This window comes from Molossus molossus, unplaced genomic scaffold (genome assembly GCF_014108415.1).
Source record: "Molossus molossus isolate mMolMol1 unplaced genomic scaffold, mMolMol1.p scaffold_m16_p_9, whole genome shotgun sequence".
NCBI classification, from domain to species: Eukaryota; Metazoa; Chordata; class Mammalia; order Chiroptera; family Molossidae; genus Molossus; species Molossus molossus.
In genome coordinates, this window is record NW_023425403.1 from 81,264,074 (window position 1) to 81,281,169 (window position 17,096).

At 40.1% G+C, this 17,096-nt stretch overlaps 1 protein-coding gene across 1 annotated transcript in view; it reads right to left on the reverse strand.

Moving 5' to 3' along the window:
* The window catches only part of PCDH17 (protocadherin 17), a 94,358-nt gene extending 81,364 nt beyond the window's left edge, over positions 1–12,994 (reverse strand). The window contains exon 1 of the mRNA XM_036250141.1: positions 9,677–12,994. Coding sequence (XP_036106034.1) covers positions 9,677–12,328 — 2,652 coding nt within the window. The 5' untranslated portion in view covers positions 12,329–12,994. The remainder of the gene's footprint in view (positions 1–9,676) is intronic.
* Positions 12,995–17,096: the final 4,102 nt, after the last annotated feature.

Genomic DNA, 17,096 nt, shown 5'->3' on the forward strand with positions numbered 1-17,096 from the left:
ATCGTGGAATGTCTATTGCTCAAAAAAAAAAAAAAATGTCCTTAAATTTATTACTTGTCGTTTAGTTTCTCTCCAGTTAGGCATTCTGCTTCATTTGTTGGTATTGGCACATTTTATATTAGGGCCACACCGTAGAATAGGCTTTTGCCAATAACCCTTACAAATTCCTGTGAGTGTGATTTGTTTAATAGGATAGTTCTCTTATTTTCTTCCTTATTGTCATCTAGGGATAAATAGCAGCTTTCCTAGAAGGTCAGGATCTGGAAATTCAGCTAATAATTACTACTATCCATGCATCTGCCAATACTAAACCTGCAAGGTTATGAACTTTCCTTTTTTAATTTGTGTGTTGTATGAAAATGCTCACTATTTTACATATATACATACATACATATGTGCTCTTAGTAATCCTCAATCTTCTTACAATTAGACTCATGCATTAACAACATATTTTAATTGTTTTTTGAAATTACAGGTCATGCCAAGTAAGAATCAATATGTATCACCAAATTTTTTAAAATCAGGAAATTCTGATTTAATCAACCAAGATTAAAATAAGAAATTAGGCATTGGGCCCTGGCCAGTTTGGCTCAGCGGTTAGAGCGTCGGCCTGCGGTCCCGAGAGACCCGGGTTCGGTTCCCGCTAAGGGCATGTACCTTGGTTGCAGTTTGTCCCCGGCTCTGGTCAGTCATGCGGGTGGCAGCCACTCGATGTGTCCCTTCATGTCGATGTTTCTCTCTCTCTCTGTTCCTCTCTCCCCCTCCTACTCTACCTGAACAAAAAATGGAAAAATGTCCTCGGGTGAGGATAAAAAAAAAAAGAAAGAAATTAGGCATTGGTTTAAAACAAAAAGAAAAGAAAAACAATTCGCTAATGTAACACAAAGTGATGCAAAGATTAAAATAATAATAATAATAATAAAGCAATCAAATGTTTTGCCTTGATGTGAAGGCAAGATTTATGTAATCTTTAATTCTATCTTAATGATAATGTTCATAAAGATAGATTATTGATTCTTTTTTATTTTGCATGACTTCCAGCTCCTCTTATTCACACTCTTAATGCAATAAGTTGATTGAAATAAATTGTTTTAAAATAGATGCAAAATTGAAAAAGCAAAAATGTTGTGCCCCAAGGAGACACTGATTAGAATTCACCAATATTTAGACAATATTCTGTTCTTTGCTGTCAAGCCTATAAAATCAAAGCAAATTATTTTTAAGATTGTTCAGAAAGTTATGACAATATTTATATAAAGATGTGTCATTAAACAATTATTAGTTTTGAGCTTGAAAATAATCCCCTTTGAAGTTAATTTTTTTCAAAACATTAAGTGACATTTTTTCTCCGTAAATTTTGCTATGATTTTAAGCATATCATTTCTCAAACATTCTAATTTCTTACTGTCATCTCATCTACTAAAATGCGGACATCGGTAAGAGTATATAGCAGCCACTTTACACTGTACTTAAATAATCCTTCATGGTGAATCTTTCATATCTGAATTGTTTTTATAAATATCCATTCTGAATACGCAATTGCTATGGTGAAATAGCAAAAAAAGATACATCAAATATTCAGTCATAAAGTAATATCAGTGTATGCTGATAAAATATGCTGTGTGGGAAATAAAATGAACAGCTTTCTGCAAAGATATTTATATTGGGGTCTGTGAATTGGAAAGGAATGTTATATCTATAGTTTTAGGTTTCAAAACTGATGCATGTGTTCATAGTGCAAATAAATAAACATTTAAGAATTTATCTAAGCCATTGATAATCTAATGCTGGGTTATAAAAATAAGAAAGATATTTGGATCCCCGACCACTTCTGCCTACAATAAAATACCTGTTGCATTTCTGCTTTATAAAAGTAAGTTTTTGGAATTAGGATATACATGTATATTTTCATTGGAGGTTTATTGAATTGGAGGACACAAAAATTCTAGGTAAAAGTAGAATTAGTCATTAGTTAGTGATGACTATTAAGAAGGCAAGTAGAAATACTGTAAAGAAGTATGCCAATTGATGACATGCTTAAATTAAAAGAAGTTTAAGAAAAAATACCTAAAGCACCAAGTTATTGGAATAAAATTGTTTAGTCACATTGTAAATTAAATCTATTAATTAAAAACGTATATGTGCCCTGGCCAGATGGCTCATTTGGTTAGAGCGTCATCCTGTACACCAAAAGTTTGTGGGTTCAATTTCGGTCAGGACACATACCTATTTTGTGAATTCGATCCCCAGCTGGGGCATGCATGGAAGGCAACTGATTGTTATTTCTGTCTCACACTGATGTTTCTCTCTACTTTCCTCTCTCTCTAAAAATCAATAAACATATCTTCGGGTGAGAAATATATATGCTGTTAAAATAGTATTAGAACCTTTCTGCATATAATGCCATTATCTACATTATGTATTAATTAAAAATGTGTACTCAGTGTCTCTTAAAAGTAGTATATATCTACAAGATAATTATGAAGGTATTGCTTTAAAAACTTGAAATAAAGTTTTAATGCTCTTGCTTTCGAATTCCACAAAGGCTGCTTTTAGCTGATAAAGAGAGTAAACAAGAAATTGTCCTTTAAATGGTCCCTTTAATGTGTTCCACCAATTAAAAATCATTCAAAAACATTACAGTTTTAAAAAATAATAAATATTGCTCGGACAGGGTATATTCCAGAACCAAACAGAAGCTTACAAGATTACATTTATCTTTACCTTGCTCATTTTTCATCCAACATAAATATGGTTCATGACTATATTATTAGATAGAAACATAAAAAAAATAACACAGGTCTTTAAATATTTCAAAATGACTAATGTACAATGCATTTCTAATACCAATAAGTTATTTTAATATATTCCATTTCTCTAATCAGACCAAAGTCTATTTATGCAGATTAGTTACTTCTAAAGTCTCATTTATCCAACCTGTATTTATCCTCTGATCACAAAGCTTATTAACTTAAATTGTCTTTTATTGTTATGATTCATTTTCCCATAATTATGCTGTTTAACTGCCTTATTTTTTGAATAAATATATGCAAACGTGCCAATCATATTCAGCACAGTTATGCTAGATGCTCAATGAACTGTAAGAGCCATTTCACTACAATAAAACTGCCTGGAATAGATCCAGGGCAAGGCCTACAAATACCAGTAATCAGAATGTCACTAAGACCAGAACAGACAACTGTATATCAATACATTCTCTCAAACACTGAAACCAGTTTTACAGTCTATCATTGGAAGAACTTGGTTTATACAAGTAAAAGATGCCACCCACACAGCCACAATTTGCATCTGTATGTTACCTTGAAAATATTGAACTTCGACTTCTGCAGTGGCAAGGAAACTCTAGCAAGCTTCTGCTTAGTCAGACCAGGAAATGTTGATGTCATTAGAGACTTCTTTATTACAGATAATTTATTTCAGGAGACCAAAGGATAGAAATATATCACTGTCAAAGCTAGCAGTGAAAGCTGTGACTAACTGTAAAATACTGTGTGGCCATTGAAAGAAATGCTTGTCAACACCTCCTTCACTAAAATAGATTGACAATAGATTAGTGTAGGTCTGATGAACTTTAAAAGTAATTTATAGGTAGGTGGCAGAAGTCACACTATCTTCAAATTAACAGGCAAAATGAACTTTTTGCTATTTTCTAACAAATATATAGTCACTGGTTGAAGGAATTCAATACCAAAAAAAAAAAAAAAGAAATCCTTCCCTAATGGCTTGACTAAAATATGACTTTAAGATAATGCCCTGTGAGATTTATTAAACAGAAGTATCACTGAGGGGAATACATTCTGAAGCAATGACTAATATCATAATTAGCGGGTGCATTTGTAAGAATTTACCCACTATTGAGTGTATTGCAGCCATACTCGACATAAGGGAGTTAAGTTTTACTTCCTAACTGGCATGAGCCCAGTCCTAGCAGTTTCATCTTCCTTCTGTTTCATCATCAGACTTATAGCATATCTTTTCACGGTGCCTCCAACCATCCTACCATCCTTCAGAAGAATCAGAAACTTGCATGCGATTTTTTTCTCTTAATCTGCACAAGGTCCAGTGAATGCCAGTTGTTCCTTAACTTCTCTTCTCTAGAATGACTGGCTGGCTCTACTCTAAGGAACTTCAAACTGTTTGAAGATTCAAAACAGTAAAATCAACAAGTTTTAACATATTTTCAAAGAAAAATAAAGGTTTGAGCTCATCCTTAAAAAGAGAACTGACCTGGAACTCATAAAGCATAAAAATTAGCTAATATCTGTGCTTACGTATTTACATACATTTTACTGAAAATATAAAGCCATATTTACATGAATATACATACTTCAATTTTCCCAATAAGTTTTATTGTTCACATTTCCATAATTATAGGCAGAGCCAACCTCCACTGTAGTAAATGCATTTAAACCTTTATTAATATTAAAAATCCAAAATATTTTAACTTACACCTTTTATAGATATATTTCTATTGCATAATATTTCATAAGCAGCACTAACAGTCAAAAATTGGAAACCTGACAATGGTAGTGAAACATAATAAACTATAAATATTATGTTTTTAAATAGTATTTACTATTGACCTGGAGATTTTTAAGAATTTTTCTTTTAAGATATGTATATTTCTTAGTCACTTAATAGAAATGCTATTTGTAATTTTTATATAAATAATTAAGTTATTTTAACCTCATATATAAACTTGTATCTATGCATTATAAAAAAGTGAATAATGTATATTATATCAAACTTTACAGAGAAAATTTTCTGGAAAATATAATATTGGGGGTTTTTTGGTGTGGTTTAATCAATATAGTCACAGGCAGTAGGAAAGGTTTAGATGTAGTCTAAATGTTTAGATATAATCAATATAGTCACAGGTAATAGGAAATATAAATATTTTTCTTGACTAAAAAATATGTTCAAGTAGTTGAGATGAATTGTAGGGCATACTTTCCATGACCTGATGTTTTTCATGATTGCACACAGCCTTAAATAACATGAAGATACCAAGAATAGAATTCTAAAATCTGCCATGTAGACTTATATATAATATTTAATGAAATCATAAAACTCACTCATGAAATTCAAGTAAAATTATAAAATTCACTCATAGAACCCAAGTAAAGATTAAAAATTATCTTTCTTTTGCATTTATAAAAGACTGATGGATTATCATCTTAGTGTAAGAACAAGTATTGCCTAGCTGGTATTTTGAAAATTTTATTTAGTTTATATAATTAAAGTATTATTTTGTTTGTGTTTTCATTTATTGGAAAAATTGAGAGATGCACACAGATTTATATTGGAGTTTAGACTTTTATGGGCACACACAAAACTAAGAGTAAAAGTAACAATATATTAGAGATGATGATAATTTGCATCTTAAATTCTTCTGTAAAGAATGTCAAAACACCTTAATGAGTGATTATCTTTTTAATTAAGTTTACTTGTACTTTATTTGTACTACTTTAATACAATAAAGCAGACAAACGTTTTATGATTATGTACTCATGTTAATTTAAAGTAGAAATTAACCCTATCTTTAAAACATGTTTTGAAAAAAGACAAGTGTATAAGACACTCCTGGAGCATGTAGTAAGAAACATTCCCTTTTTACTCAGCCAACCCTAACCCCTAAAAATAAAGATGTATATGAAGTTTATGGAAATTATTGAATGTAACTAATCAAACTGTGCCGAATTAGAATAATGTTGCCGGAAAATATCTTCAAAATTATAAATGAAGAAAAATACGTTCACACACTTTGTGTTTATTACTGAAATCGCTAACACACTGGACTGTAAAGTTTTGGAGATCATAATCTAGGGAACTCACCTGAGTTCCTATTGTCAAGAATGTTTTAGAAATTAGAGAAGTAGGAATAAAGGTATACAATGAATAATGTTCCTAGTAAAAATACAATTTTTCTTTCACCTTTTCATTCTAAAACACTGAGTTTATTCTCTATACTATAATATTTTAGTCCTCTATGTCTCAATTTCATTTTTATACATGTATTGTGTGATTAATTCCCTTTTACGGAAAACGCCATGCATGTATAGCAAAATAATTTTCTCTTCTAACATAAAAATTCTAACATCAACCCCAATATGAATCTTTTAAAATTGAACTGTAAAAAACTGTGTAAGAATGTATTCATTTTAAAATTTTATTTTAGTAGATATCATTCTACTGGCTTGATACATTTTCTTCTCTGAAAGCATATTAAAATGACTTGTAATAGTGCTACCAAAAAATCTGAAAACACAGATGTTAAAACAAAACTGGAAATACTCCCACTAGTAAAACGTCCCCAATCTTCTCCCTCTTCTCAGTGAAGCCTTCTTTGAAAATACCTGTTGAGAAGTTTCTCTGAAACTTAAATAATTCTTGATAAGCCACAATAAACAATTACTTGTGACATTTTTTGATGATCTCTACTTGATTTTAGATTCTCATTAACATATGAAATAATTCATATGGAAATTGCTCCTATGAAAAAATGTGTTTATTAATTTGTCTAACAATCTATTTGCCTTACCTACCACAAAATCTGTGCTCCTGTTTTTCAAAATAAATGTTATATTTCATTATAACAATCTTTTATTATGAGTCACACTACTGATTTTATTATAAATACTATTCTATTGTTTAAACACTTCTTAATCTCACTTTATTTCAGCTTGTATACTTGAAATAAAATCTCTTAAAAACCTGAAATAAAATCTGTTCTCAAAAAGCCCTCTTTCTACATTAGCTTACATAATTGTTCTGTATTTATATTCAATAAAAATACGCTTATGCCCAAGAATCTACAAATCTTAACCTTAAAATTGTAGGCCCCACAACTCACACATAACCTTTTAATACTTAAATAACTCTTAATTTGAGTTGTAACATGGGTCTTATAAATCCTGGAGTTTCTAAGTTTCTTGTCACCACTCTTTACCAGTGTATCTCAAACAATTATGAAACTCTTTCCATTACATCAATAGAAATACACTGTACATCTTCTAAACAGTACACAAAATGCTGGAAAATAAGATAAACCTGATCTAGTAGCTGCTAATCCAAGTGCACTCTGATGGATTAAAATTATTCCTTCAGAAATACAGGAGATTAATAGTGTGCTTCTTCAGCAGGCAGTGTTAAATACACCCACTAATAAATGCACTTGAAACAAGATAATGGGATACCTGAACACTTTAATTTAAACATATCATCTCAGCTCAGATTATCTGTAGCACACTAGTTTAAAAAAGAGAAAAGAAAAGTCACTGTAGTAAATTTACTCTGTTCTCCCTAATAGGTATTGAGAAAAACCCGATACACTTAAAATAAAATTCACTTAGTAGGAACTTATAAAGCACCCCTTATAGGATTGCAAAAACCCAGTAGAAAAAAGAAGAGAGCTTGTTTTAATAATTTATATTGAGGGTATTCCCTGGGCAAGGGCAATAAGGGAAATTGAGCTACTTTGGAAAAAAATTTCAATAACCTAAAACAATTTTTTCTGTGTCCTTATGGTATGGAGTAGGATTCTATAAAAAAAGAAATGCAAGGAAGTAGGTCTTTTGTCTTCTGTTTAAACTACCTCTCTCCCTCTCTTCCTGTGGGTGTGTTTGTATGTATGTGCTGTGTGTCTATGTGTGTGTGACTTGCTTTACCTCAAGTTTTACTGCTAATGAGAGGAATAATTATCATCATAATCATTACCATCATCATCATTATGATCATGATCATCCATCTATTCATCAAGCAATGACCAGCTTCAAGAACACTATGATGTAAATACAGTATGGGCACCCCCTCAAAACCTCTGAATACTTCCATCCAAGAATATTCCTTGCTAATAGACCAAGGAACCAGGCTTGCTGAGAATTCAACTGTACCAACTTCATTTTTACATGGACTCTAAATAAGAATTCAACTAATAGAGCTTGAAGTAAAAGATCAAGCATTAACCCTCTGTGATGTCATTGTAATGCCAATGGTAAAAATATAAGAAAGGCATATAACATATGTGTATTTGCAAGATGACTGTAAAAGATATATAAGTGTATATTTTAACATCTCCCTTTAAAATGATTATCATAAATAACAGTTTTGTATAGTCACAGAAAGACTTTTATAAAAACCACATTTTTTTTAAAGGGAGGCATTTCTTGTTCAGTTTTATATAAACTCCGAAAAATCATGATTACTGGTATATGGTAAACAATAAAAATTGGAATTTAATATTACTGCAATTTATACTTTAGTATATTCAGTGGCATCAAGTACAAGAGTCTGTTTTACAAGGACATTATACTATTATAAGAAAATAAGTTTTAAGTTTTAGTATTTGATACACTTATCTCAGAAAAGATAAGACTATGAAATTTAACAACTGTTTTAATAATGAAAACATTACTTAATCAAGTGTCATTAAAAGGTATTTGCTTTTGAAAGCATAAAATAATAAACAAATTATTTTCATTTGACCCAAACTAATCTTCCTCCTAAAGTGTCACTTATACTTAAACTCAATTTTGAATTTCAAGAACTACTCATCGAGAGTAATTTGTAGTAACACACATTCATAATAGGGAAGAATTAAGTTTTCCTGTGACAACTCAGTAGTGGATAAAAGAAACTAGTGAGACACACAATATAGTCACCTGCTGTTGTTAGAATCTATGTACATGCTGGATCATTTTTTTTTTTTTTTTTGTATATCAATAACTTCAAATGATACTATCGACTATATATTAAATACCACTTAGATATACAGAATATATACAGTATGCAAACTAAATGCATCCTGCAATTCTTTTTGGCAAGTGCCTTTAGTTCAACTTTGCTTCCTGTTTTCAACAGCCCCAAATGAGTCTGTGACCCTCTTGTGAACTTTCTTCATTCCTCAATGACACCAAAAAACAGAACAGGAAAAACACAGGACAAAATAAATGTAAATTTTTCATAGATAGTTACTCATTATTATCCAGAATCTACATTTATTCAAACTTTTGAAAGGTCTTGAGAGTATGTCACATTTCTGAAGCTTAAGTAACTTAATGCATTATGCTGCAGTTTCAGCTAGAGAATAGATAAAATCACGTCCTTTAAAACACTTTTTAAATATAAAACTGACTTTGGGGATGGTGGTGAAAACCAGCTCAAATTGATTCAGGCTCTGGAGTTCTGGCCGGTTGCTATGTTGTACTTCAAGTAAACTGCTTAATATTTGGGTAGACAAGTCTTTCATTTGGCATCAATTTTTTGAATGGAATTAAATTCATTTTTAAAGTGAATTAAGTAAAACAATGATTTCTGCTCTGAAAATCCTTCCTTACAGAAAAAAAAAAAAATGTAGACCATCAAATAAAAATAAAGGAAATTAAGCTATGAATACTGAACACTGCTAACATTTTTAAATCTATAAAAATAAACTTTAAGAACGCAACAAACGTAGGACATTTGCATCTTGAAGATTTTAGACTATATGGGAGGGAATATGTATAGGTAATGTACACGCAGTGGAAAAAGTGTAAACCACTTTTTAAAATCCCCTCTCACTGCTGCTGGCAGTATGGCTTGTCCTGTACCAAGGATTTCAGGACAGCTCCCAACACAGCAATAGAGGGAAGTCCCAGTTATGCTAAAAGTCTCCTACCTGAATTATGGACATCCGCGTGGCCGGGGTCTCGCTCGCATTAGTCCCTTGTCCGGTGAAGCTGGTGTGGCAGCCCGCGTGCCCCTGAGGAACAGTCAGGTTGTTGGAGGCTGGTTTGAGATACATCACCTCCGACCGGGGCGAGCTGAGGGGCAGGCGGGTCTGATAGTCGAAGTACATGGGGGAGGTGGCCAGGGAGGGGCTGCTCACCACGTTCATGACGTTCATGGCGTTTCTTTCCTCCACTTCGCTCTGCACCAGCATGATATCGTTTTTATTGATCTTCTTCTTCTTGCCCTTGCCCCCGCCCAACTGCGGGTGGCTGTACTCTGCGATGCGGCAGTTGTAAGTGCGGATCTCCTTGTTCTCTCGCTTGCACTTGACGGCGATGGTGATCATGGCAGCTAGAAGGATGATAGAAATAGTGCTCAGAGTCACGATGAGCGGCAGAGACATGTCCCAGTGGTGCTGCTCGCCATTCACCCGGGGAACCCCCTCGGGCAAGGAGCCGCTCACCGAGCGGATGATGAGTTTGGCCACAGCGGACAGGGTAGGCTTGCCGTGGTCAGTCACCTTCACTACCAGCTCCACCACCGGAGTCACGTCCTCCCAAAATGGGTGCAGCGTGCGGATCTCACCGCTGGACGGATCTATTTCAAACAGGTGGTCGTCGTTACCGTCTACGATCTCGTAGGTGAGGCGCCCGCTTTCCCCGAAGTCGCTGTCAAGGGCGCGCACGGTGCTCACCAGGTAACCCAGGCCCGCGTTGCGGGGCACTTGCAGCTCAGCGGTGTCGTTCTGCAGCGTGGGCAGTACGATCACCGGCGCGTTGTCATTCACGTCTAGCACTGTCACCCTCACAGTAGCGTTGCTCTCCAAGTGTGCGGGCGCCCCAGAGTCCTTAGCAAGCACCTTGAACTCAAAAGCCTTGGTCTGCTCATAGTTAAAGGAGCGCAGGGCGTAGATGGCCCCGTTGGTGGGGTTCACAGACACATATGTGTAGATGGACACGTCGCCGATGTGCGAGGGCAGGATGGAGTAGGACACTGTGCCGTTTTGGCCCAGATCGGGGTCCTGGGCGAGCACCGAGCCCAGGTACTCTCCTGGGATGTTGTTCTCGTGCACCTGCAGCACGTAGAGTCCCTTGGTGAAACGAGGAGGGTTGTCGTTCTCGTCCAGAATCTTGACAGCGAACGACTTGGTGGAATTGAGTGGAGGTGAGCCCCCGTCCCGCGCCACGATAGTCACGTTGTACTCGTCCTGTGTCTCCCGGTCCAGCGGGCGGTCAGTCACTACCGTGTAGAAGTTGTCATAGTTTTCCTCAAGCTTGAAGGGCACAGAACCTCCAGACCCTCCCAGACCGCCGCCGCCGGCCGTCCCACCCCCGCCCAGGACCCGGCACTGCAGCTGCCCGTTCTTGCCCGAGTCGCGGTCAGTGACCCGCACTAGGGCTATGACGGTGCCTGGCGGGGCGGCCTCACTCAGCGCCCCCTGGCGCACAGAGACGAAACCAATGGACGGCGCGTTGTCGTTGCGGTCGATGAGCTTGACAGTGACCTTGCAGTGGGCCGGGATGGGGTTGGGACCCAGGTCTCGGGCCTGCACGTCGATCTCCAGCATTCCATTCTCCTCATAGTCCAGGTTGCCTTTGACACGGATCAGGCCGGTCTTGGGGTCGATGGAGAACAGCTCCCGCACGCGATCTGGCACATAGCTGCTAAAGGAGTAGAGCACTTCACCATTGGGACCCTCGTCGGCGTCAGTGGCGTTCAGATCAATTACCACGGTGCCCATTGGGGCGTTCTCAGGCAGTTCCACCAGGTAGGAGGGCGCCTCGAAGACTGGGCTATTGTCGTTGGAGTCAATCACCTTCACGTTGATCTGCACAGTGGCTGAGCGAGGCGGCTCGCCACCATCCAAGGCGGTCAGCACGAGTGTGTGGTGGTTCTGCTGCTCACGGTCCAGTGCCTTCTGGATCACCAGCTCTGGGAACTTGGTGCCATCGCCGCGGGACTTGACGTCCAGCGAGAAGAGGCCGTGGTCGTCACGCGTGAGAAGATAGGTTCGGAGCCCGTTCTCCCCGGCGTCGGGGTCGTGTGCACTGGTAAGGGGGAAGCGGGTGCCAGGGGCGGCATTCTCTGAGATGTCCATCTCAATCTGGTCCGAAGGGAAGGAGGGCGAATTGTCGTTGATGTCCTGGATTTCCACCTTGATCATGCAGATCTCCTTGTCGTTGGCGAATACCTCGAGGGACAACTGGCATTTGGCGTTGTGGCGGCATAGGGACTCACGGTCGATGCGCTGCTTGGTGTAGAGGAGCCCGCTGTCAGCGTCCACGTCCAGCAGGTGAGGCGCGGAGTTCTCCAGCACCCGGTAGCTACCGGACTTGCTGCGCCCGCTGCCTCCGCGCTCTGCAGGCTGAATCCCTGGCTGCAGTCGAGCATCCTTGCCGATGTTGCCGATCACCGTGCCGGCCCCCTGCTCCTCCGGCACGGAGTAGTTGAGGTTTTTGAGTGTCAGGGCAGGGGCCCATAGCAGAAAACAGCAACAGATGGAAAGATACATCCCAGACCCTTGGGGTGGGGGCCGGAGCAGCCGGACTGGAGGGGAGAGCTGATGGGTGCGCGTCAGCCTGGAGCCTCCGCGCAGCATGCGCGCGCGACACCAGCCACAAGTCTGTGGGTCCTTCCTTTCCTTGGCTCCCGGGCTGCGGCACCCGGCGGTCCCTCCTTATTCCGCTCAAGTTCCCGAACCTGTTGATCTACAGCATCCGCACTGAGCGAGAAGCAGCGGCGCAGCAAAGCTGCACGAGCATGGAGCAAGGCGGCGGCTCCCTGCGGCTGGGGCAAGCCCTGGGCTTTGTCTCTGCCACCGGAACTTGAGACGACTCAAACTTGAGCGACTACGCTGGCGAGAAGATGTAAATCGAGTCTGGGGAGGGGATGATAATGAGCATAGAATGCGTAGGTTTTCCTCGCTCCCGCTAGGACGCTGCAAATCCACTCCCGCCAGTAGCCTCCGGAATACTCCTCACATTGGGTGGGGGAGGGAGCGGGGAGGTGTGTCTCCAGGCAGATCAGAAAGTGAAATCCTTACTTGTTTCTGGTCGCCTCCAGTGATAAAATTGATGGGGATGGGGAGCAATGAAGAGAGAATCAGTTATATTTTGAAGCTTTCCCGGAGAGCTGTGAAATGCCTGCTTGCTTCTCCGGCTGGTCTGTTTTCAGGCAGTGTTTTGCTGCATTTAGAGATCTAATCTTGCATTTTTGGCTGAGGCGGCGGCGGCGGCGGCGGCGGCGGCGGCGGCGGACTGCATCTCCCTGCCAAGCGTATTTTTTCTCTCTCCTTTCCGAGCAGCCAAAGGGAGGGGAGGAAATGCAGCGCAAAGAACTAGTGTCCCGATTTGTAGTTTCCTCCCTCCACCAAGCTCCTCCCTCTCTTCCTCCGAAAAGGCTTTCCCTCAAAGTCAAGAAAGCCACAGCCGGATCAGCGTTTGCGGTGTGAGTCTATAGGGAGGGGGGCGGGGGGATGTATCGGTGTATCTCCGCCTCTGTTCGGAGAACACACTCAGGGATTTCTCTGCGCGAAGCCAGTAGCCGCCGCTACCATCCCATTCTCTCCCCGCGAGCAAGGACTTCTCTCGCTGCAGTTTAATTCCAGTTTGCTTTGCTTCTTAGGCGAAAGGAAATCAACAGGCAACTCATGGTTGGATGTGCAGATTCGAAGGGGGTGGGGAAGGCGGAATAAAAAGGAAGGGGGAGCCACCTCCCAGTCCTCGCACACACACTCTCCCTGTCTCTCGCTAGAAGGGAAACAGTCTCTGCATTCACAAGGCTGGGCTGTCAAGTGCCTCTCTTTTCTTTCTATTCAGCATCTCCTTCCAATGGCCCTGTCTCCCAGTCCTCTTCATCTAGAAGGGAAAACCTTGGCGATGAATAAAAGTGGTGAATATTTGAAGCGAACAAAGTGCGGGTATTTTTTCCTTCAAATTTTTTTTTTTTTTTTTTTTAATAGTAGGAGTGGGCTGGAGGAAAGAACCACATCAAGGTTTGGCGTGACACATTCTGCAGTCTCCCTCAGTCTCTGGGCGACTCCGGGAGGCCAGGGGTGAGGAGCTGCGTCCGCGCGAGTCCAGCCAGCGGCGCCCACCCCGGGGGGCTACCTCCGAGGGGATATTAGGCGCAGGTCTGTCTACACATTATTTCGGGTTCTCGAGGAGCCTAGACATACGGGAATGACACATCCAGAAATGCAGGTGTTCCGATCAGCCGGATGAGTCAGAGGCAGCGGAACGAATCGTATTCACTCTCGCCTCACGGTCCTCCCTTCACAGACATTAGTTGCGGCTTCTTCCTAACGCTTTCTCTGACTCACTCCATAGAAAGGAAAGCCAGATTCATATTTTGGAGGAAAATGAAAAAGCGAGAGAAAGGGAGGGAGGGAAGGAGAAAGGTGAAGCTGAATCCAACAGCACTTTTACTCTACCTCTCTCTGCCGGAGTCCAAGGTTCGGGGAAAAACAAGGCGTCTGTTTTGCTAGGTGTGTTTATTTGTTTATTAAAAAAGAAGAAGAAGAAGAAACCCTTTTCTTTTGGTTAGGCTTGAGGAACCCCAAAATCTTTGAGTCTTGGGGTGGGGGGATCAGGATTCCAGTGAGTGCTCACAGCTTAGCCCCGCATTGTAGTTCAGGATTTTCCTCCCAATGCTCTATTCACAAAGTCCAGCCCGGTGTGCATAGTTAATTGTGCAGTCCGTTGTGGAGGCTTTTAAATTTTTTTTTTTTTCCTCCTTTTCTGTCACGGGTGGTCTCTTTCAATCTGGTGTCTGTCAGGATCAGCTCACAGCCAGCGAAAGACGTGCGGCTATCAAAGCAAATAAATCCATCTCCGCCAGCAAAGCATAGAAGGAAAAGAAAGACGAAAATTCAACAGTTGGAGTAGCGTCTCCCCAGCCGCCCTCCGCCGCTGCCGCATCCGCCCGGCTCGCAGTCCCGGCTCTCTCCCCAGCGCCTCTAGCTGACTGACTCTATTCACCTCACGCCGCCGCTTAAACATTGATACTGATTCCCTGCCAGCCAATCCGCGCGAGGAGCAAAGCCCTGCCTCCGTGGCACACGCCCAATGGAAGGCAGAGAGGAGACAGGCGGGGGCGGAGCCAGAAACCCTAGCGCTTCAGAGTCATTGATTAGATCAGTTAGATGAGAGACCAACCAGCGGGGCTACCCGAGCCCTGCGCTCCGCTATCGCGGAGGTGCCCGGGGCCTCGCCGCCGGGTCTTCCGAGTACTAGACTACTGGGAGGGTCCTTCACCGTCTTCCTCTAAAAAAGAGAAAATTAGAAAGAAAAAAAAAAAGTTTGACAGCATTTAATTTTTTGTCCGATGTGCACAGGCACCGGACTCCCAGCTTGCTTGCAGAATGAGGTAGCTGCGGTCTTCCTGCTAGGTTTCTGTATACACACACACCACACAGCACACACACACGCACATGCACATACATATACATCGGCACCATCGACACACCCATAGCAAGGGAGCCACGGATCTCTGGCTGAGCGTGGACCCGTCTGAATGAGGTGCAGAGGGATGTGTGTGTGTACAGGCGCGCGCGCACGTGCGCGTGCAGGTGCGTGTGTGTTTCTGGGGGGTATGATGTGTATTTCAATGAGTGTGTGTGAATGCGAGGGCGCTCGCGCGCCCGCTTCTGCCCGCGCTGGTGCAAACACACCAGGAGCAACAGCAGTCAATATGTAACTTTCTTTATCCTCTGAGAAAAATCAACTGTCCCCAGGCACACATGCAAGAAAAGTCACTTGATTATGAAAGTGTTTCAGAAGAAAAGTAGAATCCCAGTGAAAGAGAGGCAGTGTTTCCCCAGAGGAAAAGAGTCTCTCCTTTAAGGAGAAAGGCTTACTGTCAATTCAACCTTTGTAGTTTGTCAAAACTCAAAGGTGGCTAAATAAAACTTAGGGCTCTACCCTTTTCAGTCAAATACTAACCAGGCCAGATTCAAGGTAAAGTGGGCATGCACCCAAACACACACAGTATTTGTGTTTTGTTCGCCTCAAGCTTGTTATTAAAGTTCCATAAGGCAATTTGGATGTTATCTCCTTAAGACGAAATATATTGATAACCACATTTACCAAAGCTCTTATGCATAGAAGCTGAACCATAAATCTGAAGGCAGATCTTTGGGTGATCAATTAAGATTCACATTTTGTAAATAACACCACCAAAACAACCGCACACACAGAGGTTTGGGGAGGGGGGAGAAAGAGGACCCTGATTGCTTTACTTTTCCAACTTCAATACCTAATCTCAGAGACTCTTTCTTCCCAAACTCTTAGCACAAACATCCACAAGTGAGGACTGGTTTGCCTGTGATCCAGCCATTCTTGCAAAGAGTTAAGAAGGAAAAAGAAATTGAAGTATTGAAATAGAAAAGGTGAGTGTTTTGATTGCTACAGTATTGATCACAATTCATAAATACTGAAGTTAAGTTGCCATTTATAAATTCTGAATGACTAACGTACAAGTTTGTAACATAAATCATTCAGGATTCAAAGAAAATCAAATTCAGACCAATTACAAGAAAGTTCTGATGATTATTGTTGGAATAATTGCTTAAGCATTTAGGTTAAAAAAAGTTATTTATTTCCCAGTGGATTCAGTGATATAACCTATAGTCTGAATTTGCAGTCAGATCTCGATACAAAATTCATCACTCTCTTCAGAGACTTATCTTTAACAGTTGAAAATTTTAAGGAGGAGCTCCTAACAGCCAGATCTTCAAATCCTAAAATGGCGTTGTATTTTCTCTAATAAGTAGTTTGTCATACATATACCTTTGCTAAACAAGTGAGCTAGAGCTTTGTAGAAATCTGGATTGTTTTGTGTTCAGTGGGTGCTTAACCATGCCACCTTGTGAAAACTGATCTTTACACCTCTTTGAGGTTGGTACCTCTGTTCCAACACATACACCTTGGAAGGTGAGGTTTTGAGGCTATAAAAGCAGCAACTGACTTAAATAAAGAGTAGTGATTATATGCTCATTAATTAATCATTATTTTTAATACAATAAATTTATGGCTTTTTATGCATTACATACTAATTCAAGCAAAGTCATAAAATATGCTTATTTGAGGTATATGATAAGGCAAAAAAAGAGAATGAAAAATCCAAGAAAGGGTAGTATGGTTTATTGATTAGCCTTAATTAGATGTTCTTTTATGCAAATAAGGGGGGAAACAAGTTGTCTGAGACCAGTGATAGGAAACATGTCTTCTTAGACATGATTTTGTCCACATCTATCCAGAGTAATTATGGATAGACAGAGAGCTACCATGCTTATGGTGTATACCAAAGGGCTTCTTTCAAAGGGAGCAAAATAGAACTATATCAGATAACTTATATTTTATATAAGT